Here is a 27,789-nt window from a genome sequence, read left to right on the forward strand (position 1 = left end):
AGGTCCCCTGTCCCTACTTTTTTTTTCTGTCACATTTTGGTTGGGCAAAAGAAGCCCGGCGGAGGGACTGCGGGCATCTGGTCCCCCACAGCTCCCCCAGGAGGTCCCCGTCCAAGGTCGGCCCCTCCCCCAAGGTCACCCAACTTTTTCCCCCTCCCGCAGCTCGCGGGGAGGGTCGGGGAGGGCCCGGAGGGGTGGCGGCCCGGGGCGCGGCGGGGGCGGGGCGCGGCCCCTCTCCCGCGGGGCGGGCACCCGCCCGCATCCTCCATTGGCCAGAGCGGGCTGCGGGCGAGAGCGCTGATGTCAGGCGGGCGCGAGTGCGGCGGGCGCAGCGGCGGCGGCCGCCCAGCAGCCTGGGCTCGGGTGGGGGGGCGCCGAGTGGGGGTGGCGGCCAGCATGCTGCTCGGCTGCGGCTCGGCCTCCCACACCCGCGGCGCCCTCGTCCTGGCCAGCAGCGGCGGCGGCGGCGGAGCAGCGAGCGGCGCCCGCGGCTGCGGCGGAACCGGGTCCGAGCGCGCGGCGCGGCGGCGGGGGTCGGGCCCCCGGCGGGGACCGGGGGACCCGGCATGGCTCTGCGGAGGGGCGGCGGCGGGGCGCTGGGGCTGCTGCTGCTGAGCGCCGCGTGCTGGGTCCCGCCGAGCGCGCAGGTGAGGCGGCTGGCGCGCTGCCCCGTCACTTGCAGCTGTACCAAGGAGTCCATCATCTGCGTGGGCTCTTCCTGGGTGCCCAGGGTCGTGCCGGGCGACATCAGCTCCCTGTGAGTGAGTGGGACCCCTCCAGCCCCCGTCCGCCCCGCCCCGCCCCACCCTGCGCCCGCCGTCGCCAGGGAGTTGCTTCTGGCAGTGGGACGGCACGACCTGACCCCACTAGCCAGCCCGTTTCTTTCTGTTTGGGTGGGGGCTTGCGGGGGGACGTGGGTGGAGTCTCGGGCCCTGGGGAGGATGGAGGGAACCGAGACGCAGAGTCTGGGAACCTTGACAAGTCCCTGTGGCAGTGTTTCCCCAAGTGTGGCCCCCTTGGGCCACCTGCATCAGACCCACCCTGTGCAGCTTGTGCCGATGCAGATTCTAGGGCCCGCGCGGAATGAGGCAGGGGCTCTGGAGTGGAGCCTTGGAGTCGGCATTTGGCGTCCCCAGGTGATTCTGGGGTGCATTAAAGTTTGAGAGGCTGTGTGTATGTTGGTGTGTGTGTGTGTGTGCGTGTATATGCAAAGAACATGACTGGAGTGAGTCTACTCGGGAAGGGCTGAGGCCTCACTGTCCCACCTCAGGTCTGAGGCTGTGCTTTGGCCTCATCCCAAACGCTCCACATTTCAGTTCTGGAAGAACCTGGATAAACTCATACAACCTCTGAAAGTGGGGGTGAGGGCTGCCCCATGTGGCCTGGAAGAGGGGAACACAGAGAGCCTGGCAGAGTACTGGGACATGGGGGGCACCCAGCCTAGTGGTGAAGTGCTGGAAGTCAGCCTCACTTCTTGCCCTGAGTCTACAGCGAATTCTTGCCCCCTCTCCACACCAGCTATTAAACTGGCTGCCTTTCCAGTGCTGGAGGAAGGGTGGGAAAGGCTCTACATCATTTATCCACCAGCTAAGAGATGCTTTCAACCTGCCCAAACGCAGCCACTCACGCCACATGACTAGCTCCTGTAATGGCTTGGAAAGGGGCTACTGAGCTATGTCTTTTACTGCTGGGAAATGTTTCCTGCAGAAATGACTCCATGTTCCAGGCCAAGGTGCTGGGGGATGCCCACTCAGTGGCAGACACAGGGAATTCCCAGGTGAAGCTGCTATGCTCAGGGCACTTCCTCTTGTACTACACTGCCCTGCCTCCTACCCCCAGCAAGGCACAGAGGCCTGGGCCCAGGAGTGGAGTGCTTCCTGTTCGCATTTCTAGAAAGTTAGAAGTCTGGCTGGCAGGCAAAGAGGGCCTTTTTGGTTCCTAATATTGCAAATTGGGTGACATGGAGGATTCCAGAAATTAGAATTCCCCTTGTTAAATCCTTTAGACGAGCAGCTGGTTAATTTATCTGCATGCTAACTAAAGTAATTCTGAAACGATGTGTTGAGGTCCTGCTGTGGCCAGAAAGGATGGTGGACCTCGTGGCAATAATGGAGCCAAGCTTCTTGCCGCCACCATTAACCGTTAAATCTGGCAGATGGCATAGCCTCCCACTGCACATTCAAGCTCAGGTGCCTCTGAGTTTTCCCCCCAAGGCTTTCACGGTGCATTTAATCAGGAGTGCTCTGAGTGTCTTTCAGAGATGGGCTCCCAAGGGGAATGCTTAATCCTACCCTGGAGTTTCATCGGCCAACAGTAACACTGTGTCTACACAAACAGAATCATGGGCGGAGGTGGAGTGATTATCCATTTGCAGCCCGGGCCTCCAGTAGTTGAGAAAAAGAAAGCAGGGGTGGAGGGTGGGGGGGTGGAAATGGATTCATACTGGCTGAGATAACATCTGAGGAAGAGGAGCTAGACTAATTAATGGTAAAAGTTTCTGTTATTCAAACTAGTTTTCATATCGATCCAGTTCATTGGAACACGAACTTGACTCCCGTTGTTCCTACCCCAAGAAGCTCCCGGTTGACGGGTTTAAGACTTGTTCCTAAGTGGAGGCGTCTGAAGTACAGGCGGACAATAAGACTGATTCCCGCCCCTGCTCAGCACTTCAACAACCCAGGCCTTGTTCTGTTCTGCTTTTGCCTGTAGGAGCCTGGTAAATGGAACGTTCTCGGAGATCAAGGACCGAATGTTTTCCCATCTGCCTTCCTTGCAGCTGCTGTGAGTCTGGGAAGTTCTCCCTGAAGACGGGGGGTGGGGGGGGGGTACGGAGGTGCAGTCCCGGGGGAAGCGATCTCTGTGTCTTTGATATCAGTTCTCCCTGAACGACACAAGCTCCTCCGTGGGTAAACAGACCGTGGCTGGCTCTTGGCGGTACCTCGGCCTGTGGTGTTCCCACCAAGCGGAGGCCGAAGGCTCTGTGCTCGGTGTCCCTTCCTTCTGACACAAGTTTTCCTTGAGGTCCTTATTGTAGATCCCAACCCCCCACATCTGGCAACTGGAGACATGATTACTGTGAATTTCGACCAGGACTTTACCTAAAAGTTTCCTTCACTTTAAAAGAAAACCTACAGTTCAAACTCTTAGGGTTACTCTGGAAATAACAGTATTTCCAGTTGACTGAGTATCTAAACTGTTGGACAGCATACTATGTATTTATACGCACATTTTTATTTAGTCATTTTATTATCCCTGCAAGGAGGTTATTTTTATTTCCCCATTTGACAGATGGGACAACTGAGGCTCAGAGGGGAGTTCAGTAACTTGCTCAAAATCACAGCCGAAACTCTAATCCACACTTGTAACTGCTCTGTGGCCTAGCCACTCTTGGCAAGTGCCGATGTTGTGACCTGTTTCCCAGGTCGGTTAATGTTTTCTACTGTGAAAAGGAATGTTCAGAAAGCAGCTTTTCGAAGCAAAGCAGTGGCAGGCAAAGTTGTGAGTACATAGCTCACCCTCTGTAGCTGTACTGGTTTCTTAAACTTGAGATGAGATCAAAATTAAACACTATTCTTTAGAAAAATATGAAGAAATGCAATGTAGGTCATCACTCATCCTAAGTGAACTGAATGTTGGTACTTTTGTTCTTGAAATGTTATGTACCAACTTATAACATTAAATTCTGAAGTATCTTGGAAATTCTGATTTCTATTAAAATATACTTTCCATATGATTAGGAATACAGTTTTAGGTATTTTACAGAATAGACTCAAGTGGTAACTATAGAGACTATATAAACTTTTATCAAGTAGACTTAGGTAGCGACCATACAAAACTACACTGCTCACAAAAATTAGGGATTTTATCACTTCCTATTCATTTTGAAATATCCCCTAATTCTGCTCACAAAAGTTAGGGGATATTTTATAGCTTCCTATTCATTTTGAAATATCCCCTAATTCTTGTGAGCTGTATATTTGGTGATAGTCTTCCGAAGGTTTCCTAAACTTTTTTTTTTTTTTTCCTCATGGGAATGGATAATATAGTAGAAAAGCTTCTAATATTTTTGGAGGAGAGTTGGTCTCAGCTGTGTTACTTTGGTGAGTCACTTAACTTCTCTGGGCTCAGATTCCCCCCCAAATAGGGCTGAGTTAGCTCCTTTAAGAGCTCGTGCATCATTGAGCGTCGCCTGGCTGTTTAGTTGTGCTGTTTAGTTAGAATGTTTTGAAACAACAGCTCTCAGGCCATATTTACTGGGACCCACAGGGCGGAAAGGGTAGAGTAATGGGGTTAATCAGAAAGCCTGGACAACGGGGACCCCCTTTCCATTTCCTCTTAGCATCTGTGATTTGGGTTGTGCATCTGATGGGTCAGTCTTAGGTGAAGAAGAGCCCGTACTGGCCCACGGAGTTGAACACAGGGAAGGAAACAGAAACGGCCTCACTGGGAGACTCTAGCTGTATGTCTCTGCATTCAAACCTGTCCTTTATTTCCAGATTGCTGAATTCTAACTCATTTACAGTCATCCGGGATGACGCTTTCGCTGGACTTTTTCATCTTGAATACCTGTAAGTGTTGTGCTTTGCCTATTTGCTGAGCATTTGGTATGTCGGTAGAATTGCTCTCTTGCTTTCCAAGCTGAACAACATCTCTTAGAGGACTTAAGGGTGGAGAAAACCCCGTTCTCTTTTCAATGCTGACCTTCTGTCGTTTACTTGTGTATAAACACGCCGGGACAGGAGGAGGTTGGGGACAAAGAGGGGGAAAGGAAACAAAGAAGGAAAAATACTTATTCATTCTCTGCTGACATTTAATTTGTCATGTAGTAAGCACAATTGGAAATTGCATTGGATAGTTCTGCCTCCCATAACTACACATGGATTTGCTGATCCGCCAGAAACGAAGCTGGAGGATTCTGAGGGTTACTTATTTTTAATAAAGTCTCCCTACATGGGAATACAACTTCATGTTTTTAATTCACTTGGCCTGTGTCCCATTTGCAGTAGTTCCTGTGAGCTGCTGACAAGGGTCTAATATTCTTTCTTCTCCTATCAAAAAAGGTTATTTTTTCCCTTTTAGATGTGCAATTTTTTTGCCCAGCAGTGAGCCTTGCCCTCCCTCTGATTTGTGCCTTTCCTCCCTTTCACGTCTTTTTTCCCCTTAAGCCCCTTCATCTTGTCTTCTATAACTTTGTAATAATATTAATCCTGCTATCAGATGGGATTGCCTTACTTAGCATTCAGAGGGGTTTTTTAAGCCTCGTCTTGGCTTTCTTATCGGAGGTGAACAGGTAGATGTTTGAATTCTCAGCACATCCTGGGCCTAAGAAAAAACTCTGCTGATTTTGCGTCCTTAGGAACGATGTTTCTAGAGCTCTTTCTCCAGAGTGCACATGATATGTGTGATCTCATGACACCATGGTAGCGTGCTTGCCATGGACAGACAGGTAGGGCTGAAGCGCCTACTCCAGCTGGGTTCTAGTGGAGTGCGTCAGCGGGCAATGATGGAGGGAGTCCATGTGAAGCTACCCGGTTCTCTTGTGAGCAGTTCATCTTACTGCTTAAGTCAGAGGTCCCCAAACTACCGCCCGCGGGCCGCATGTGGCCCTCTGAGGCCATTTATCCGGCCCCCGCGGCACTACCGGAAGGGGCACCTCTTTCATTGGTGGTCAGTGAGAGGAGCATAGTTCCCATTGAAATACTGGTCAGTTTGTTGATTTAAATTTATTTGTTCTTTATTTTAAATATTGTATTTGTTGCCATTTTGGTTTTTTTACTTTAAAATAAGATATGTGCAGTGTGCATAGGGATTTCTTCATAGTTTTTTTTTATAATCTGGCTCTCCAACGGCCTGAGGGACAGTGAACTGGCCCCCTGTGTAAAAAGTTTGGGGACCCCTGGCTTAAGTGATCAGGGAGGAAGTTAGCTTAGTTTAACACTAAATAGACCCCCAGCTTTAAAAAAGCAGGCACCAGAAAGTTCTCAGTGCAAGACTTCAGAACTATTTCATTAACAAATGGCGTCGTGTTGCAAAGCCCCTCCCCTGGACCCTCTCATCAGAGACCCTCTTCCACTGGAGGAGGTGTGGTGTCTTAAACTAAACTGTGGGTCTGTGTGGCCCTAGAGCACAGTCGTGGTGCATGTAATTCCCACGAAGCCTTTAAAGCAGCGGTTCTCAACCTGTGGATCGGGACCTCGGCGGGGTCGCCTAAAGCCATCGGAAAATACATAACGCATATCAGGTATTTACATTCCGAATCATAACTGTAGCAAAATTATAGTTATGAAGTAGCCATCAAAATTATTTTTGGGTTTGGGGTCACCGCAACATGAGGGACTGTATTGTGGGGTCACGGCATTAGAAAGGTTGAGAACCACTGCTTTAAAGCATGGCAGAATTATTATTGCATGATCCTAGGCTCAAGCCCCAAGATGTTTCGGCACAGAGCAAGAAGTTGGGCCCATACTCAGTGTCATTATACTTCCCACTTCCTAGTGCCGCTGAGGTTTTTGAGAGGACCCCGCATCTGCCCTGATTTGTTCAGAGATTAGACTGTGTAGAGTGTGAACTCAAAGTTTGCCAGAAGCCAAGCTTAATGGAATTCCCCCTCAGCAAAAACTTTAATAAGGAGATGTGAAACAATGGGCTCCCCTCAAGGGACAATGACATTAACAAAAGTATTAATAGCTGGTCTGTGAAATGTCAGAAGGGTTGACCTTCCGGGAGCATTCCTGGCTCGCAGAGATATGAACATTTCTTGCCTTTGTAGAGTGCTTTCTTCTTTTTTTCCCTGAGATGTTTCATCCACGGTGCCAACTCTGAAGGTGAAGGCTCCCACGCGGCATCTGGAGAGAGCGCCGAGCACACACCTGTGTCCATCCATTTTGCACGCACACCTGTGACCGCTGACCTACTCTTCAGCCATGAATTTTTAAAAATCCATGAATGCTTTTAGAGTTTATCCCCAAAGCATACCAATATCATTTTTCTTACAGATGTTACGCTGAGAAAATTCAGTTTAATTATACTGCTGTTCTCCTTAGGTTCATCGAAGGGAACAAAATAGAAACCATTTCAAGAAATGCCTTCCGTGGCCTCCGGGACCTGACTCACCTGTAAGTCCGATGAAAAGTGTTGCCAGTCCTTTTAAAGGGTAAAGTGTAAGAGCCACTTCCTGATGTCTGTCTTTCTCTTGACTGTTTTTGTCCATATTTGGACATGCTCTGAAAGAAACTAATTTCCAGGATGCCCGAGAGGTTTCTCTATTGTCAAATAGTCATCCACCATGGGTCATCGTCATGGGCCACATGACTGCATGTCAAACAGGGAGCATTCTGAGCCACGCGGGCCTATGTGAGTGATGGAAGGAAACTGATATGTGTCATATAGCTACTCTGTGCCAGGCCCAAGGCTGGGTGCTTAGTGAGCCTTCTCCTCTCCTCTTTCACAATCATCAGTGAGCCCCCATTTTACAGACTTAGGAACTGAGGCTTACCTGAATCACAGAAGATCGGTGAATGCCGTGTCAGAATTAGGACAACACGGAATAGAGACATCTTTGTGGTTTCTCTCATTTGAATGCAAATAGCATTTTCTTTTATGTTGGATTAATCTTTGGCTTAGCTAAGCTCTGTGGGTTTTTTAATAGCTTTCTGGAGGAAAAAAAAAGTTAAACAAATTGATTTGAATTGGCATATCAGAATAAAGTAAGGGCACACACTTAGCAAATGTAGAAATCAGGAAAAAAGAGGAGCTGTGTTTATGAAAATGTAAAAATAATCATTGTCTTGGTAGGAGCCATTTATTAGCCAGGAACCAGGTCCCGTTTGTGTGAAGGGTATTTTGTGTTTCTCGTTGAGTAAACGGAAGGGCTTTGAATGGGGAGTTGGGCAGGAGCGGCAGTCCCCTCAGGGTGTGGCACCCTGACCATAGAGCATCTAAGGAGATGGCCGTTTTCCAGATACAGGCAAAGGTGTCTGTCCCCAGGCCCAGCGAGCACTGGATTCTTGTTGGCATTATTATTTCAGGTTTTCTTCCTATAAACTAAAAGCCTTGATTTTTTTTTTTCCTTTTAATTCAATCTCGATGCCGAGTCCCCACATTCTTGTAAAGGCTAAGACGTTGGGCTTGGGGCCACATAGACTTGGGTTCAGATCTCAAGGCCATCACTTATTACTGTTGCTTAGCCCTTTTTTTTTTTAATATATATATATATTTTTGTATTTTTTCTGAAGCTGGAAACGGGGAGAGACAGTCAGACAGACTCTTGCATGCGCCCGACCGGGATCCACCCGGCACGCCCACCAGGGGCGACGCTCTGTCCCTCCGGGGCGTCGCTCTGCCGCGACCAGAGCCACTCTAGCGCCTGGGGCAGAGGCCAAGGAGCCATCCCCAGTGCCCGGGCCATCTTTGCTCCAATGGAGCCTTGGCTGCAGGAGGGGAAGAGAGAGACAGAGAAGAAGGAGGGGGGGGGGGTGGAGAAGCAAATGGGCGCTTCTCCTGTATGCCCTGGCTGGGAATCGAACCGGGTCCCCCGCACGCCAGGCCGACGCTCTACCACTGAGCCAACCGGCCAGGGCCTGCTTAGCCCTTTTGAGCCTGTTTCCTCATCCTTAACATGAGGATGACTAGGTGGACCCCGAGGACTGCTGCACGTAGTGGGTTCATGCTTGCCTGCAAGCACCCAGCCCGTGGCCCATGGCCAACACTCAGGGTACGGGTGACATGGTTACCATGGTCAGCGTCTTCATCAGCGGCAACAGCATTGTTCCCTTCCTCCACTCATTAAGGAGTCTCTATTTTCTCCATGGACTGCTGAGTGGCCTTGGCCATTGGGGTGACCAGAGAGGGTCTGCTAAGATGACAGCCGTGGGTGTCTGGGGAGGAGGAGCGATGGCCAGGTAAACCCAGTTCCCAGAAGTCAGGAACGAGGGGCTTTGGTTTAAGCAAAGACTCTGGGCAACTTGTGACCCTAAAGTAAAGCCCGTGTGACTGAGTTAGCCCAGATGTCAACTTTCATTCTACCACTTGGCTGTGGCCCCTGGTCTGAAAGCAGGTGAAAGCACGCAGATATTGTACGGGTACATTTACATAGCTTTACGCACATGTGCCCATGGGTGCATGGAGTTCTCTACATGCACGTATATAACTGTGTTTCTGTGCGCATGCTCGTGCCTCTGTACACAACAATATGTGTATAACAGATGTACGTACGTGTAGGAGGCACCTCCTTCTGGATGAAATGCAGAGGGAATGAGGGAGCCCTCTGCTTGGGTCCAGGGAGCATCTGATGCATGAATACACTCGTCCCAGCATGTCTGGGCATCCGACAGTCAAGCCGACAGCCCCCCTCTCCCCAGCTCACAAGCCCCATCTCCCTAAATGTCCTCAGAACGCGGGGTGCTCAGGGGCCCCCACCCATACCCAACTCATCCCATTCCAGAGCTTGTCCTCACATCCTTTCTCTTGCCAGGGATCTCATGGAATCTACTTCTTCAACGTTCAAGTCCCATTTCCACCCCCTCCGGGGGGAGCCATTCGGCTCTTCCCCTCACTCCTGTGGCCCTCCTTGTTGGCTCACACACCCAGCACTGCACCGTAGACTCGGGCCGTACCGGTTGGTGCCATTTCACGGACGTTAGTTTTACCTCCGCAGCCGCACTGAGGGCTTCCCAAGGGGAGGCCCCTTGAGGGTCTTCCGAAGGCTCTGCTCCGCTCTTCTCCCAGCACCTGGCACAGGGCGGAGCCAGCGGGACATTCTTTCTGATTCGCTGGCTGACCAGTGGGCTCCTCACTGAGCTGGGTTTTCCATACAGACTCTACTTCTGGGCAAGTCAGGGGACTTTTAAAGTGGACTCCCCCAGGCTGGAGACGTCTGTAGTGATCCAAGTATTTAATACCTTGTTTAAGAATAAACTGATCCTCCCATCACCCCCCACTCCCTTTTTGTAACCGAAGCAAAGAGAGCATACCTCACTCTCTCAAGTGCACCCTTGTTGTGATTAAGGAAGCCACTCTCTGGAATTTGTTTAAGTATCTGATTTTTATCTTTTATGAACTTTCCCAACACCGGACAGGGTCACATTTATATGTAAACGAACACGATCAGGTTTCAAAGCACAGGAGGAGCTGGGCCAATCTGTAACTAAAATCTAGGACGTTTGTTTCCGGCAGTCCTGTCAAGCCCAAGGGACAGGTTGCCGTTAAGTAGTTTTAGAGATGAAGTCAGTGCCATGAATTTGTAGATAAAATGAAGTGGGAAGTAAGATGTTCTGCAGCGAGTGTGAGCAAGGTGGATGGTCCATCTAAATAACTCAGCCTTTGGAAATCTAAATCGAACGCTTGGAACCGGTTGCTAAGCAGTCTGCTTTTCTGGCCTCGACCATTTCGTATATTCACATCACCTTAATACAATACGTTTCAAGTAGCTAAAAAAAAAATCAGCTAAATAATTAACCATTAAGTAGCAAAGAAACAACAACCACCAAAAACGTTTTTTGGTACTTTTTCAGGTAAAGTAACTGTCAGCCAGAAAAAAACAATCAAATCAGACATGTTCTTTTTAATTTCAGAAAGCTATTTCAGTGTATTTGCAGTCTGATTATGTATTCAGTCTGTTTTCCGACAGCTTTAGAAATGTACAGATAACTCATATTGGAAAGAAAGGTTGGAAAGTCTCTGGTACCGTAGATGGGAAGGGTCTACCCCTGTTCTGTTGGTATCTGGAAGCCAGAATGGCTGGTTACCAATGGGCTCAAAGCTTTCCACTCCAGCTGAGTCTAAGGAGAAACAGTCATTTCTTAAATTCTCTCTGGGATGGGTCATTATGATGCTACAAAAGGCTCATTTCGTATAGACACTTTAAGAGGTTGGTGCAGAATTGCCTACGTGTTTCTCATTTATAGTTTTGCTATTTGTACTCATGTGTAAAAGAAAAACAATACAGGCACCGGTTTCTTGGCTGACTCATATCAGAGCATACGTAATGCCTGGGGGAAATCAGACTTGATGTACGTTGTCTCAACACCCAGCATCTTTCCACGTCAGCAGCCCAGCCCTGTGGACATCCATCGTTAGCAGGATGATGACGGGTCACTGCAGGACCCTGACTCATCAGAGAAAGACTTGATGGTGCTCATTCCAGTCTGCTTCTGGGAGACGGGGTGGGAGGCTAGGACACTTCAGAAAGCTCTTCAACACTAAGAGCGAGATGTAGGATGGTTTCTGATAAGCCTTCGTTAATGAGAAAACAAAGTTGATCACCCTTCATTTTCTAAATGCGGTTCGTTGAGATTTTGTAATATCGTTGGGGTTAGAACTGAGGGTCTTTATGTGAAACCATATTTACTGTGTCCTTTCTTAGAGTCACAAGTGATAGAATTCACTTAAATGGACCGTTAGAGAACTTGGCGCAAGACTCTCCATCTTTTTTTCTTTTTCTTTTTCTTTTTAATCACTGTCATTTTAGTGCATAATTCATTCATTCAACCAAGATTTACTGAGTACCTACAATGTACCTAAGCTGTGGGGCTCTCTGGTGGGAGAGCCTTCTGGGCAGGTGGACAGCCAGTTCCGAGGCCTGGAGCTGGGACTGCACTTCTCCAGTCTGAGGAATAACAAAGAGGCCAGTGTGGCTGGATCGTGGTCTAGATGTGGTCCCATAGGTGGGTGGGAACCGAGTTGAACTAGACAGCGGAGGGTCTTGGGCTTTTATTCTGAGAAACATGAGTGCTACACATATATGTCGAGAGCTTAATAAGTTCTTGTTTTAAAGACAAAACAAAAGATTTACATTGAGCTCCAGCATTTATAATGTTATTTTTGTAAAACTAAATTTATTTCTTTATCTTGGCATCACTTACCAAAGCCAGAAATTGAACCACGTTGTGCTGAAGAGGGTTGGAGCTCTGCTTGAAGTCATTACTTTATTTAAGGGACTTCAGAGTAATAGGGTATGAAGATAATAACCACATTAAAGTGTTGCTTTTTCATTCCAGTTCTTTGGCCAATAACCACATAAAAGCACTCCCTAGAGACGTCTTCAGTGATTTAGACTCTCTGATTGAACTGTAAGTAATGAAAATCAAGTTTATGTCTGCTTGTCATTGGACCCCAGTTAATCATGTCTTTAACTGGCTTCTCTTCCTTATTGCATTTCTTTGAAGTTGGAGCTAAAAAAAAAAAATCTATCATAAAATAGTGCCCACTGGGAAACACCATATAGGCTATATTCTGTTGGGGATTTTACCATCTTTTCTCGAGATAGTGTATCTGTCTGTTTTACCTTCTAGTGCAGGGGTCCTCAAACTTTTTACACAGGGGGCCAATTCACTGTCCCTCAGACCATTGGAGAGCCGGAATATAAAAAAAAAAACTATGAACAAATTTCTATGCACACTGCACATATCTTATTTTAAAGTAAAAAAACAAAACAGGAATAAATCCAATATTTAAAATAAAGAACAAGTAAATTTAAATCAACAAACTGACCAGTATTTCAATGGGAACTATGGGCCTGCTTTTGGCTAATGAGATGGTCAATGTCCGGTTCCATATTTGTCACTGCTAGCTGTAACAAGTGATATGACGTGCTTCCGGAGCCACCTGCATCCGGAACATATGGTGTGCGTCCTGCATCACCAGAAGTAGTACTGTACGTGAGCGACGCCGCACTTTGCGGTGGGGCCACATACAGTACTCCAGGAGCACCAGTGAAAGAGGTGCCCCTTCAGGAAGTGCGGCAGGGCTGGATAAATGGCCTCAGGGGGCCACATGCGGCCGGCGGGCCATAGTTTGGGGACCCCTGTTCTAGTGTTTGTCACTTCTCACTGGACCTACTATAGTTTAATAAGGTCTTAATTTCAATTGTGTTTGTGAAAACTGGCTTCCTAAAAATGCCCCGCTTTTGTCTGTGAACACCTCTGTTGGGCGGTGTGCTTTTTTGTCTTTGCCCCGTGTCCAGCGTGGCACCGTGAGAGTTTCAAGAGAGCTTGGAGAGATGGATGGTGCTCTCTCCATTGGCTCTGAAAGCTCTCGGTTGGCCACGCAGTTAAAAATCACAGCTACTAAAAGTTACTAAATAACATCAGTATCATGATAAGAACAAAAAATAAGATGTTTATTAGATACCAACATTTTTAAAATTACATTTTGGGGGAGGGTATGAAAAATATCAAGATGTTAATAATTCTGGAGTCTCATATCACTGCCCAGACATTTCAGGCATGTCTGTTTCCCCTCTGCATTTTGTTTTACTTGTTAGAGACTTAAGGGGCAATAAATTTGAATGTGACTGCAAAGCCAAGTGGTTGTACCTGTGGTTGAAGATGACGAACTCCACCGTGTCGGACGTGCTGTGTATCGGTCCACCGGAATACCAGGAGAAGAAGCTCAACGATGTGACCAGCTTTGACTACGAATGCACAACCACAGGTATTCAGAGCCTCTGCGATCGAAGACTGTTTATTTAGACTCATCCCTTCGTTTTTGTTTCAGATTTCCGACAGGGAGTGGAGAAAAGTGGGTGTAGACATTTTCTACCAAAATTATTTTAGGCCAAATATAAACATTCTAAAAGATATGAACTGATGTGGTATGAAACATACCTCAACAGTTTAGAGGGTTTTTTTTAACTGTACTGACTTTAATTTTGCTTCTTTTTTGCTTCTTTACAAAATTCACATTTTTCTAAAGATATTTTTTAAAGGTCAAGGTATAAACTAGTAAGTTTAACCTAAAAAAATTTTCAAATCAGTTTGGATTCCATAGAAAGCCAGGGCAGAGTAAGCCTAAATGACAGTTCTCTTGATGGAAATTATATGAATTTTACTGAAACTTTAAGTAATAAATCCCAGGCTTTAAAAATCTATAAATTGAATTTGGAGTTCCATGGAAAAAGGTAACTAGGTAAATTATAACCAACCAACAGCAAAGTAGAAATGTATGTTAACAGTTAGTTGTCAAAAGAAAGAAACTCACAATGAGGGGAAAATGCAAAAACGTTTGATTTTGTTTTCTGGGGCCTACCTCAGGATTCACTTCATACACTTTTCAGGCCATAAAGTAGAATTAAAATACTAACAGTCTCAACACCCTACACATCCTATAGAGAGCAGGTGAGTGTCCTCATGAGAAAGGCTTGGACGGAGTGGCCACAGCTTCTGAAGCCAGGCTTACAGGAGAGAGGACCCACACGTAGTATGAAACGCCCTGATCAGACTTGGAAAAATAAACGTCGGCGCTGAGATTTGATATCTACAGGGCGTCGAGGCCCTTCCATAGGGGGAACGGGAATGAGAACACAGAAAGTAGTTCCAGAGACTCGAAAGGCAACCTCGAGAGCAGAATTCCCCATTTCGATCAGTCCGGGCGCGGCCCTCCAAACAAACAAGCACTCACAGAGTAAAGCTTATTTCTAGATAGCTTTCTAAATAAGGGGCCCTAGAGGCCCTGTTCTTTTCTGAGAGAAAACCTGAGCTCTTACGGCAATGACCTGGTCTTTCGTCACTGCACAGGCGCCCGCTCAGCCGTGCAACTGGCAGGTGGCCCTTCGCCTGCCGCAGCCACTGGAGGGCGATTTAGTGTATCGTGGAGCAGGGCAATACATCAGAGGTCGCTGTCGGAGCCACTTGTGCCACAACTGAGGTCATCGGGTACGAAATGCTAAGCCAGAGTTCGATGGGACTCCTCTCTGCCTCCTATCTGGTTTTTTCTTTCTGGGGGGTTCTCTGTACCCCCAGGTGGAGTTAGCAGCGTTTCCATGGTTCGGGTCACACCAGGCCACAGAGCAGGAAAAGTCTGTGGAGCTCTGATAGAAATGACACAGGCTGGAGAGGGCCTTGGGGAACTGGGAGTGGTTTAGGTAAGACAACATGATTTCTGAGCGTAGAGCCCTGTGGATGGTTATGAACACGATCTGGGGCTGGGAGAATTGTCCTAGGAACGGAGAGGGCTTGGGACCCAGGTGGCCAGGTCCCGGCGTCAGGCTTAGACCCAGAATCCACAGAGCAGCGTGGGCCCCTAAATGTGTTAGGGCGTTCTCTCTCTTAGGTATGTCTTTGTTGAAAAGCATCCTGTTAAAATTTAGAAAGTCAGCACTCCTCCCTGGTAACAGGGAGGGGTGATGATTTTCTCTGTTGCTGTTTTATCCCTTTAAGACTCATGGACCAATTGATTCTTGCTGCTAGTTTTCTTCTGTCATGAAAAAAATGACAGCCAAGTTGTGACCTGTCTCCAGATAGAGTCCCCTGCCTTGTAAGAACATAGGTCAATAAACTGAGTTTTGGGGTTTCTGTCTTCTGCTCAGATCAAGTGTCGCCCCCTGGTGTTCTGTTACAGGCTGGGGGGAAGTTTATCAGGAGGAGGGCAACCCCATTCTTAGAGTTATGGCACTGTCACTGCATTGTCACCAAAGATTTTGGAAAAAGCACATTTTTCTTTTCTTTTTCTTTTTTTTTAAAGTTAAGTGCGAGGCAGGGAGGCAGAAAGACAGACTCCTGCATGTGCTATGACTGGGATCCACCCGGCAACCCCTGTCTGGGACCGATGCTCTGCCCATCTGAGGCCATGCTCACAACTGAGCTATTTTTAGCACTGGAGGGAGATGCTCCACAAAGCCATCCTCAGTGCCCAGGGCCAATAGGCTCAAACCAGTAGAGCCATGGCTGCAGGAGAGGAAGAGAGAGAGAATGATACTAGGGGGAGGGGGGAAGGGTGGAGAAGCAGATGGTCACTTCTCCTGTGTGCCCTGACTGGGAAGCAAACCAGGACTTCCACATGCCGGGCCAGTGCTCTACTGCTGAGACTATTGGCCAAGGCCCACATTTTCTTAGTGCATTATTTTCCTCTTAGCTCAGATTTTTCAGGAAAAGAGTAAGTTCTCCAGGTGGAAGAAGGGAGGCAGATACTGTTCCTCCCAGAGAGAGGAAGGTACTGTTACCATTCTGTTCCAGGCACTGGGGTGTAATTAACACCACAAAGCAACCCCTGGACTGTTTCAGCTCTCTAGATTAATCACAGTCCTTCCAGAACCCTCCACCTGAAGTCTATTTTTAACCACCTCAGAAATCCCTGTTACCTGCTCATGATTCCCTATGTTAGGTGGATAATTCACTAAATTCCTTAGAGGGAGCGAGTTTTGCATCCTAATGGTCCCGTTAGCTTCCCTATTTCAGGGCTGATGAAAATGCGAAGAGAAATAATGCATTAATGTGCACTTTCTCTCCCAATAGGATAGGCATCATGTATAATTTATTTTCTGCAAGTGCTATAAATAGCTACGTAAAAATCTGTTGATTCCGGTGGGAGCCATGCCTGAATTGGAAGAGTCCCACTGACATCATGAACTTAATCCAGTGTGAATGGAAATGGCAGGCTTTTGCAGAGAATACCAATAATACTTAAACACTAGTAAATTGATGTCATATCAATATGTGCATTCTCTGAGTGCTTTCCACATGAGTGTGCCTCTGCCGTTTGTGAAAGATAAATGAAGACGAGGATGGAGGGAGATGTTTAAACTCAAGTCCCCTCCCCCATACACACAAACACACACGTATGCATGATTATTTTCTTCCACTCCTTTCTTCCTCTTTTTCTTTTCTTCCTCCTCCTTTTGGGAGGGGTATTATAGAAGGGAAAAGGGGTCTTCTACTAAGAATTAGATTTATCATTCAAATGACTTAACAGTCTGTGCTGTGCCAGACACTCAGTTTATAGAAGATATGATAAAACTGAGGTTTGGGGAAAATAAATGATCTCCTGTAAGTGCTTGCTGAGCTGCACAGTGTCGCAGACCCCGGGCACAGCCGTCACCCGCTGCACAGTGTCACAGACCCTGGGCACAGCCGTCACCCACTGCACGGTGCCAGGTGCTGAGCTGCACAGTGTCACAGACCCTGGGCACAGCCGTCACCCACTGCATAGTGTCACAGACCCCGGGCACAGCCGTCACCCGCTGCACAGTGTCACAGACCCTGGGCACAGCCGTCACCCACTGCATAGTGTCACAGACCCCGGGCACAGCCGTCACCCGCTGCACAGTGTCACAGACCCTGGGCACAGCCGTCACCCACTGCATAGTGTCACAGACCCCGGGCACAGCCGTCACCCGCTGCACAGTGTCACAGACCCCGGGCACAGCCGTCACCCGCTGCACGGCTCCAGGTGCTGAGCTGCACAGTGTCACAGACCCTGGGCACAGCCGTCACCCCCTGCATAGTGTCACAGACCCCGGGCACAGCCGTCACCCGCTGCACGGTGCCAGGTGCTGAGCTGCACAGTGTCGCAGACCCCGGGCACAGCTGTCACCTGCTGCACAGTGTCGCAGACCCCGGGCACAGCCATCACCCCCTGCACAGTGTCACAGACCCCGGGCACAGCCGTCACCCGCTGCACGGTGCCAGGTGCTGAGCTGCACAGTGTCACAGACCCCGGGCACAGCCGTCACCCGCTGCACGGTGCCAGGTGCTGAGCTGCACAGTGTCACAGACCCCAGGCACAGCCGTCACCCGCTGCACGGCGCCAGGATCTAGTAGTGCACAGGCTTAGGTTAACTTCCCCTCACGGGGGCCCTCTAAACCTCCCTGACTGTATCGGAGTGTTTGGCTTGGTTTCCAAATGTGCAGAGTGCCATTTGGCGGTTGACTTTTTGCTGTGAACAAACAGTCACCAGGGGAATGCAGAGCTGGGGAGCGTGCGGACAGGTGGTGAAAGGGTCCCATTGTCAGGTAAGCTTGAGAACCGCCACAATAAACACCCAACAGCTTTCTTTATTCCCCGGGCTCTTCCGAGAGGGCTAGGGATACAGCTTTTCCCAAATGAATTTGCCCAACTGCCACCCCTGTTGACAGAGGACTTTTCAGTTGCGTTCCTGTATGCTGCTCTGCGGCACCCTTTCTGTCTTGCCTGTTTGAAAGCCAGTTCTCACCACATTTGTTTAAAATATTGAGTTCCTTTAGCCAAACCTGTGAGCTGTTTATCTCAAAGAAGTGGGGTTAGAAGCTGTGCATTCCGTCTTCTGGTCCTGTGCACGCCAGAACCTTCTGCGGTCGCCCGGGGGCAAGCTCACTGTGATGTCCGTGTGGCTCCTCTCCCGGTCTCCCCCTTCTCTTTTTGGAGAGAAAGGAAAGAAGGGGTTGGTCGTTAATTCCCACAAGAGATCTCATGGAGCCTTTCTCTTTAAACACCCATTCCCAGATTTTGTGGTTCATCAGACTTTGCCCTACCAGTCGGTCTCGGTGGATACGTTCAACTCCAAGAACGACGTGTACGTGGCCATCGCTCAGCCCAGCATGGAGAACTGCATGGTGCTGGAGTGGGACCACATCGAGATGAATTTCCGGAGCTATGACAACATTACAGGTGTGCTGTGGCTTGGACGGGATTTACCGGCCTCCTTTCAGGGAGAGGAGATGTGTTCTCAGCCATACCGAGGGGCCGCTCGGCTCTCTCACGTGGTTAGATTTGGGGGGCGCGTTTCAGCCTGCCCTCATCTCTCTGCGACATGGCACGTCGCTGCTGAGAAGAGAAGCCTCGGGTGGTGATCCTATTTCTTGTTGGTGATCCTTTTGAAAAAAAGAGAGGATAACGGGTTGCAGGTGGTGGGAGGCATTTTCCCGGCGTGGGGAGAAGTCAGGTCGCCCCGAGAACCTGTTCATCTCGAGCAGTTATGGCGACCTGAGACTGCACCAGCTTTGTGGCAGCTAAACGACTCCTCTGACTTCTGTTAAGCTAAGTGTTCATTAATATGCTAATGAACACACATGCAAATGTGCTCATGCACTCACACACATGAACGGACAGACACAGGCACACACATTCGCATGCACATGTCCTCATGCACACAGATGTACACACAGATATACATTCACATAGCACATATGTACACATGCTCATTACCACACACGCACACATGCATGTAGACACACGTACACGCTCTAGCTGTTGCTCCTGTTCCCTTGCCAGGTCCTGCTGATCACTGTTTCCTTTAATAAGTGCAAACAAAATGAGAATTCATGGCTCTCTGAATTCAGGCCTCTGGGACAAGCTTAGTTAATGCTTCTCTCAGCGTGGGCAGGGGATCCCAGTGTCTCAGTGCTACCAAAAATGGATAGTCCGCTTGCTTTTTAAAGAAGTGGATAAAGTCAAGATAATCTTTCAAAGATTTCTCATTTATCACGCGCAGCCTGATAACAATACCAACACGATAAGTAGCGCCACAATGGCCCAACTGTTCCCCCACGAGAGAATTTCCTGTGGTGGTTCCTGATTTGGAGTTAGAGCAGCGTTTTGCTGCAGCAGCGAGACGTGTATCTAGGTGGAATTTCCGGACGGGGAGGCGCCGAGGACTTGCTCCCGCGGCAGCCCTGTTTCCGCAGCAGGTGCGGGGATGTGGAGAGGCCGGGAAAGTGTCGTTTCAGCCCTCTGGGCGCAGAGCTGCTAATGAGCCTCATCTCGCAACCCTGAGAGGTCTGTGAGACACACATGCAGATGCCACCGAGAGGCTATTTCAGACGAGCCGTGTTGCTGTCTGCTGTCGGGGCCATCTGGCCACCCGGTGCTGAGTTCACATTCCTGAGAGCAGCTCGGTCGCCCAAGTGCGGATTCAGCACCGAGCGGGGCAGGTGAACCTGCCGAGGGGAGCTGAGGCCTTCGGACCCTGAACCTAGTCCACATGATAGGAAAAATGAAGGCGAGAGGCGGACTCGCCACCCACGTGATTTTGCTTCCCTCCCTTTCCTGACGTGGAAGGTAGGTGGGGGGTGACTGACTCGGCCCCTCCGCCTTCTCTTCCACGATAGGAGGTGGGAGCAGAGTGAAGCTTTGCTCTTGCGCAGGGAGCTCCCATGTGAATGCTTGTGTTCCCAATGCTGGTTGTGGGCCTGCGAGGTGCCAGGTGCTGGTTTGTTTCATTGGAGACTCACAGCAGCCGCTTGGGATGTTACTGTGGGTTGCCTGCCCGTAGGTAGAGGCCAGAAGCCCTCTGATAAGGGAGAGCAGGCATCCTCTATAAAGAGACTGAAGAATGTGGGTTCTCCCTCTGACTGCTGCATGCTAGGAAGTCATGGTGGCCTCCGAGGCTCAGTGTCCTCATCTGTGGAATGGGCAGCTGTACCACATGTGGACGCTGTGAGGCGCATGCAGGCAGTCATGTGTTTTTCCTGCTAACTTCCTTTTCACACCTTTACAGATGAAGGGAGATTGAGGCTCAGGCATGTTGGGTCACCCCACTGTGACTCATTGTTGCATTCCACCCCTTCCCACTCCCAGGTTCATCTTCACCTGAAAAGGGATGGCACTGCCCTCCACCTCTAGCTGGTGGCATACCTGAATTCATGCCATTCGTTCATTCATTGATTCATTCATTCATTTTGTTTGCTTTTTGATTTCTCTATACAAAGTATGGTTCAGGCTGTAATCTCTCTTTCCCACATTAAACCACACACACACACACACACACACACACACACACACACACACACACGATGATCTCTGCTGCTGCTAACAACTCCGTGGATTGAGTGTTTACCTGGACAGAGGCATTACGGGACATTTCTGAAAGACGAGTTCCTCGCGTCTCCCGTGCCCCTCAGCTGAGACCGTCAGGCCACAGGGTGCTGCGGGCAGCAGGGACCGCCACGCCAGGCAGCGCAGGAAGGAGACCAGGAGCGTGAACTCTCAATTAGTCCTGTCAGGGTGGGCGTCAGTGCCACTTTCGAAGAGCAGTTCGGTAGTTTAAACCCAAGAAGCCTTAAAAAAAAATGTGCATGATGTTTGACTCAGCAAACATTTAAGAACACTGCCAGATGGTTTTCCAAAAAAGATTTCTCTATAAGGAAGCATGTTACTTACGATAATGGAAAGCTAGAAATAACTGCAATGTCCAATAATAGGGGATTAGTTAAACAAACTGTGGTGCATTCACGCAGTGGAACACTGTGTAGTATTTAAATATCTAGTTAGAGAAGATGAAATAACATGGGAAAATTGGAACAACATAAAGGTCAAGTGAGAAAACATAGGTTATAAGAAGCCTATGTATATATACAATAAGCTCAAATTTCTTTTCTTTGTTTAAATTTTTTTATTTTTTTATTTTTAACTTTATTTAGTTTTTTTAGAGAGAGAGACAGAGAGAGACAGAGAAAGAGAGACAGAGAAGGGGGAGGAGCAGAAAGCATCAACTCCCATATGTGCCTTGACCAGACAAGCCCAGGGTTTTGAACTGGCGACCTCAGCATTCTCAGGTCGACACTTTATCCACTGCGCCACCACAGGTCAGGCTCACATTTATTTTCAAAAAGTGCATCTGTATATGAGGATGGATTGGCAATGAAATATATCAAGATATTAAGTATTATTTCAGCACTTGCAGTACAAGGGATGTGGATTTTCTTTTTTGTGCTTTTTGGTACATTGTTGGTAGAGTGTAGACAGGACCCAGACTACCTGGATGTGGATCCCAGTCTCCACCTCATACTAGCTGTGTGACCTTGCATAAGTTACTTAGCTTCTCTGTGCCTCTCTTTTACCCTTTAAAAGATGGGGATCATGATAATACTCGTACTTGGCTCGTCTGGTTGTCACAAGGATCAGATGAGTAAAGCTCCGTGTGAAGGGCTTAGTACAGTGCTTGGTCTTTTATAAGTGTTATCTATTATTATTTTAAAAATTTGCTCTGGTGAACATTTAAAACTTTTATACTCAGTAAAAAAGAAGTGCAATAAACAGAGGAAAGGGACCAGGTTCTTGCAAGAAGTCGAAACCAATGAAAGCAAAAAGTACATACTACTATAAAACCACCTACTCTCTGCCCCCCCCCCCCCAAGTTATTACCAAGGACAGAAACTGTCTAACTACCCTTGTAACTTACAGACCAAATTCACTTTGGTCTCAATTCCTTAGAAAATCAGAGAAAAGAAATCACTTCTAATCGAATGCCCTAGGTAGAGGGTCAATACTTCTGAAACGTGGGTGCTCCTATCGCTTGCTGGCTAGCAGGGGAATGTCGAGGGGGGGAGTGACTGGGGGTCCGATGCAGAGTGGCAGAGAATGGTAGGGGGTGCTCGGACCTTCAGGGGAGTCACTACGGAAAATGTTCCCCCTTTCCTGCAGGGTTCTGATTTTGTGCTGCCTGAGCTAGCTCATTCTGCCCATTGCCCATTCTGCGGGCATCGGCGCGCGGGGGGGGGGCAGTCTCTGAAGGAGCTGGGTATTTTGATTATCGAGACAGTGGCGTCAGTGATCCAATAACGATAGCTACCAGTTATTGACTACTTCCTATGTATGGGTGCTCTGGACTGAACACTGGGACCATGAATTTCTCATTTCTTCTGTGCAGTAGCCCCGTAGGGCAGTGCTGGCAGCAGCCTCAGCCTCGCTTCCTAGACAAGGAGGCTGAGCGCTGCGTGCTGAGGGAGCTGGCACAGGGTCGGAAAGCTTTTCCTGTGTGGGGCTTTGCTGGGAACCCTGGGACACCTGGGCTAGAGTCACAGGGTTGAACACTTTCTGCCTCAGTCTCCTTGGCTCTGGAAGTCAGAAGAGGCCAAATGTCTTCAAGAGCCCTTATTACCATTATTTTCCTCCTGCCCATGAGACCTCACTCGTACTGTTGAACCATCGCCCCTCAGCCCAGAGAAGAAGCCCGTTTACTTGGCTCTTTCTGCCCTGTGGACTTGGGGAGTATTGTTTTGACTAGCACAAAGACGATGCATTTGGTGTGTTGGTGAATTTCCTGAATTGTTCACCTGCCTCTGAAGACACAGAGACCCAGGGGATGAGCATTTACCTATTTCTTTGAAACTATCATTTATAAAAATATTTATTTATTTTTAATTATGGGAAAATAGACATAGCTTAAAATGTATCATCTTAACCACTTTTAAGTGTACTGTTCCGTTGTATTAAGTCCATTTACATTATCGGGCAACCAAACTCCAGAACCCTTTTCATCTCGCAAAACTGAAAATCTCCACCAGTTAAACCACAACTCCCCCATTACCCCCCTCCCAGCGCTGGGCAGCCACACCCTGTACTTTCTGTCTCTGTGAATCTGACTACTCTAGGTATCTCATAGACGTGGAGTCCTACAGTATTTGTGTGTTTGTCAGATGACTTACTCCACATGGCTAGTGTCCTCAACATTCCTCTGCAGTGTATCATGTATCAGAATTCCCTCCCCTTTTAGGGATGAATAACACTCCATTGTATGGCTAGACCACACTGTGCACTGGGTTGCTTCCCTCTCTTAGCTATTGTGAATAATGCTGCTATGGACATCGGTGTACGCATATATGTCTTCAAGACCCTGCTTGGAATTCTCTTGGCTAAGGGTCCGGAGGCAGCATTTCCGGATCCTATGGCAGTTCTATGTTTCATTTCTCAATGGTTTAAGTTTCCTGTGGTTTCATGGGAGCTGCCCTACATTTCTCACCAGCAGTGCCCGAGGGTCCCGGGGTCGCCGTGGAGGAACACCCCTGTGACCGTGGCTGCCCCTAATCCCCTCTCCTTTCTTTTGGGGCACAGGTCAGTCCATTGTGGGCTGTAAGGCCATCCTCATCGACGACCAGGTCTTCGTGGTGGTGGCCCAGCTCTTCGGCGGCTCTCACATTTACAGATACGACGAGAGCTGGACCAAGTTTGTCAAGTTCCAAGACATCGAAGTCTCTCGCATTTCCAAGCCTAACGACATCGAGCTGTTCCAGATTGACGAGGAGACGTTCTTCGTCATCGCGGACAGCTCGAAAGCCGGCCTGTCCACGGTGTATAAATGGAACAGCAAAGGCTTCTACTCGTACCAGTCGCTGCATGAGTGGTTCCGGGACACGGACGCCGAGTTTGTGGACATCGACGGGAAGCCGCACCTGATCCTGTCCAGCCGCTCCCAGGTCCCCATCATCCTCCAGTGGAACAAAAGCTCTAAGAAGTTCGTCCCCCACAGTGACATCCCCAACATGGAGGACGTGCTGGCCGTGAAGAGCTTCCGCATGCAGAATGCCCTCTACCTGTCCCTCACCCGCTTCATCGGGGACTCCCGGGTCATGAGGTGGAACAGTAAGCAGTTTGTGGAGGTCCAGGCTCTTCCATCCCGGGGGGCCATGACCCTGCAGCCCTTCTCTTTTAAAGAGAATCACTACCTGGCCCTGGGCAGTGACTACACGTTCTCTCAGATCTACCAGTGGGATAAGGAGAAGCAGCTCTTCAAGAAATTCAAGGAGATCTACGTGCAGGCGCCGCGATCCTTCACTGCCGTTTCCACGGACAGGAGGGATTTCTTCTTCGCGTCCAGTTTCAAAGGGAAGACCAAGATTTTTGAACACATAGTTGTTGACTTAAGTTTATGAAGGGGGGATTAGGTGAATTTAAAAGACAGGCAGCAGTAGCTCTCCTAAGAGAAGAACAAGAAAAACATTAAAAAAGAAGAAGAAGAAGAGGAAGAAGCCAGGTTCAGAGGTCTGAAACGAACAATACATCGGGGAAACGGAAGTCCTCCAACTTTTAGAACTCGCATTTTAATCAGGGATTGCATTTACTGACTAGCTGCATGAAGTGTCCATTCTCCCATTTAAAAAGACATCTTAAAGCCTGTAATTCTCGAGAAAAGGGTATACAGTATTAAGTCTTACCATTTAGGAAAGTAATCTGACTTTTTTTTTTTTTCTAATGAGGAAAGAGAAAATCAGATAAGGGGGGGACAGCTCTTACAATGAAATTTTTTAAAAAGACCAAACAAACTATGGGTCCTTTTTATCCCGTTTTAGCAATCTTTCTGGTAAGAACTCTTAAAGCCAAAGTCAGCTGAAAAGATTTGCTGATATCGGTTTAAAAATCTGATAACACTCAGCAATGCTATTTTGAGCCATCCTAATTTCCTAAACCCCCCTTACTAGCAGAACCTTGGCTATTTCATTGGCTCACAGGGATGCTTGTCATGGGTGTGTCAACAAAATAATGTTTGACAGATTGCTTCCCCTGCTACACAGAAAATATTCTGCTGACACATGTCCAGGCTCAGCATGAGCTGTGGACCCAGGAGTGAGACAAAGCAGTTTCTCTTTTTCCTGCGGTTCAGAGCTGACCCCTGTGGCGGCCGGAGCAACAGCGCTTGTCTGATGCTCTCTGTGACTCATCTGCTTCTCTGAACCCATCCTCTGAGCGTGCGGGGAACCAGCAGACAGCCCAAAGACTGAACGGTGCTTTTCATTCTGTCCTTAAAGCAATAGAACAGGTGTTTCTGTCTGATGGGAGTTTGTGAAGTAAGATTTTGTGGGCATCAAGGGGGACTTGATACAAGTCTCCATGTACTTTGAAACCTAGAGATGGCCCTTTGATTGATGCATGTTTTTGCCCTCTGGGCAACTTAACACTTCAAGTCACTGAATAGCAACAGACCTACCTACCCAGCTGCCTACCTCCCTACTCATGTAACAGTCTGCTTTGGTTGATTTACTGATCTTGCTGCTGCCAACACCGCCCTTCCAAAGGTGTCAGAGCACCAAATCGTCAAACCCGGGGTGCTCACGACAGCACACCCCTTCCTCTCCTGTCCTTAGCTCACTCAGGCCACATGCTGCCAGGGGGCTCATCCTATAGGTGGGGAGACCAGCTGATCCGTAGGGACCAGCTTTGGAGCCAGATACTCTGAATCCCAGAGACCGGGTCCTGCACTCAGGAGTCCAGGTGGCCCGTTCTCAAAGGACCTCTCTGGTGCAGACCACCAGGAAGCTCGTCGGGGAGGGGGTCTGGTTTTGTGTGCAGGTCCAGGTGAATGTCCTGCCTGCTGAGCTGGTTCTCGTCAGAGAATATGAAGTGAATGCTTTTGGGGGGGCTCTCAAAGGGTAACCCAACAACTTCTAGCCATGAACGTAGCATAATCATTGTACTGTATTGTTATTTTTCAAAATGATTTTTGTTTGCCGAGTCATGAGTAGGTAGATGTTTTGCCACTAATATGAATGTGTTTGTTGTTTCCAGATTAAGCAATGCAGATCGAGGCAATAAATAGCACTTAGAGAACAATGCACTGATGTCACAGTAGCTCTCTTGGGTACATTCTGGGACTGCAGGCTGAGGACTTCCCCCTTGGTACAGCCGGGATTTTAAAGAACGAACTCATCCACACATAGTGGTGCCGTTGCTTGAAATGTTCCTACTAAGCACCAGGTGAACAGGAGAAAAGGCGTGTGTTTTTATTTTTTTTAAAGCACGACCGACTCTCCTGTGTTGTTTTGCCATCCCGGTTATTTGAACTTACTGCAGATGCCCGATCCCCGCATTAGAGGCTGAGAGTGGGGTTGCGCTGCCGTTCCTCAGGCCGTCAACCACGCCCCTGGCACACGGGACCCTTCAGACAAGGCGGGGTGGCACTTGGCAGGTAGCCAAGTAGGAGCTTTGTAGAGAGAGCCCCAGCATCTACCGGACTGACGTGACGCTCCTGGTCCAGACGTCTGTAGAGAAGGGGACTGGGGCGTCATCCCGTGCTGCCTCCAGGGAGCAGTTCCCGGCTTCACCTCTGAGGGTGAAACTCGGGGCTATCCACTTGTACTCACTACCCTGGGAGCCACGGCCTAGAATCTGGAGAACCAGGGAGAGCACAGGGTGCCGGGCTGGGGCTGGGGCTGGGGCTGGGGGGGCGGGGGGACTTGCCGAGTTCTGATGAGACAGAATGAAAGAAAAAATCTGAGGCTTCCATTGGAAGTGGGGGTCGGGGTGTGAGTGGGTGGGTAAGCCACTCTGCTGCAATCAGGATTTTTTTTTTTTGTCTGTTTCTTTTTTAAAAAACTTTTAGACAAGATCTGCGTCTGCAGTCTGCAGTCCCCGCGCTGAGGGAGGAGCGATTTGTTCTGGCCGACTTACTTAAGGAGTGTAGCTGTTCTTGGCATGTGGCAATGGAAGCTCTGCTTCATTAATCTTCCTGCTCCATCCCAAGAGTCCCTCAAGTTTTAAACAATTTCTGCAAGACGCTTTCCTCCAGTAATAATGTAAGGGGGAAAAAAACCAAGCAACCACAAAAAAAGCAGAGAGACGTGGGGGTGGAGGGGGACCATCCTGAGGAGATGGCTTTAGGAGGGGTGTGCTAATTTCTCCGTTCCTTCCCGTCAGCCGTGGGTTGACCAGCCGGCCTGTTTCCTCTTTCTTGGTGGTTAGGCTCCCAGACTGAGTCCCTCCATATAACCATGTGGCCAAGACACAGAGCCCCTGAAGCAAGGACTCGTCCCCAAAACTCCACAGAGTCAGGAATAGATCTCTTATGAAGACTCTAAAAATAAGCCTTCAGTGTGAATGGTGCTGTGTTCTCAGGTGGCAGATAACGAGACCACCTTGCATTTCAGCAGCGCTTTCTACTTTCCAGCGTATGTTTGTGTTCATCTCATTTGTTCGTAATAGTTCTCCAGGTGATGGGAGGGCAGATGATATTCCAATTTTGGAGAGAGGGAAACAGACGCAGAAATTGTAAGTCAACTGCCTGCTCAAGATTGTACAGGAGTGAGTAGCAAAACTACAACTTTCCCCCTGAGCAGCAGGCTTTGTTTTTTCCTTTCTGTGACACTGCCGGGCCCTCCAATGAAAACATTTTAATCATGATGTTGAATGGAGCAGCACCTTGAGATAAAAAAATTTTTTATAAAAAAAAATGCAACAAAATGTGCATTGCCTGAAGGAAAATAGTGCTGAATAGACACCGTCCAACCGACCGGTCCATTGAACGATTAAACGCCGTAGAACCTCTGTGACATGCGAGAGAAAATCCTCCAGGAGTTTCAGGTGATGTTCTGTTGTCAAGAGGGTTTC

General features: G+C 48.6%; 1 protein-coding gene across 1 annotated transcript; it reads left to right on the forward strand.

Moving 5' to 3' along the window:
- The first annotated feature begins 381 nt into the window (after nt 1–381).
- On the forward strand, nt 382–26,018 carry LGI2 (leucine rich repeat LGI family member 2). Its single transcript, XM_066232681.1, has 8 exons — nt 382–757; nt 2,710–2,781; nt 4,497–4,568; nt 7,044–7,115; nt 11,997–12,068; nt 13,262–13,431; nt 18,196–18,360; nt 23,524–26,018. The coding sequence occupies exons 1-8, from the start codon at nt 567–569 to the stop codon at nt 24,339–24,341; spliced, it is 1,632 nt and encodes a 543-aa protein (XP_066088778.1). The 5' UTR covers nt 382–566; the 3' UTR covers nt 24,342–26,018.
- The last annotated feature ends 1,771 nt before the right edge of the window (nt 26,019–27,789 follow it).

Source organism: Saccopteryx bilineata, chromosome 5, assembly GCF_036850765.1.
Source record: "Saccopteryx bilineata isolate mSacBil1 chromosome 5, mSacBil1_pri_phased_curated, whole genome shotgun sequence".
Lineage (NCBI taxonomy): Eukaryota > Metazoa > Chordata > Mammalia > Chiroptera > Emballonuridae > Saccopteryx > Saccopteryx bilineata.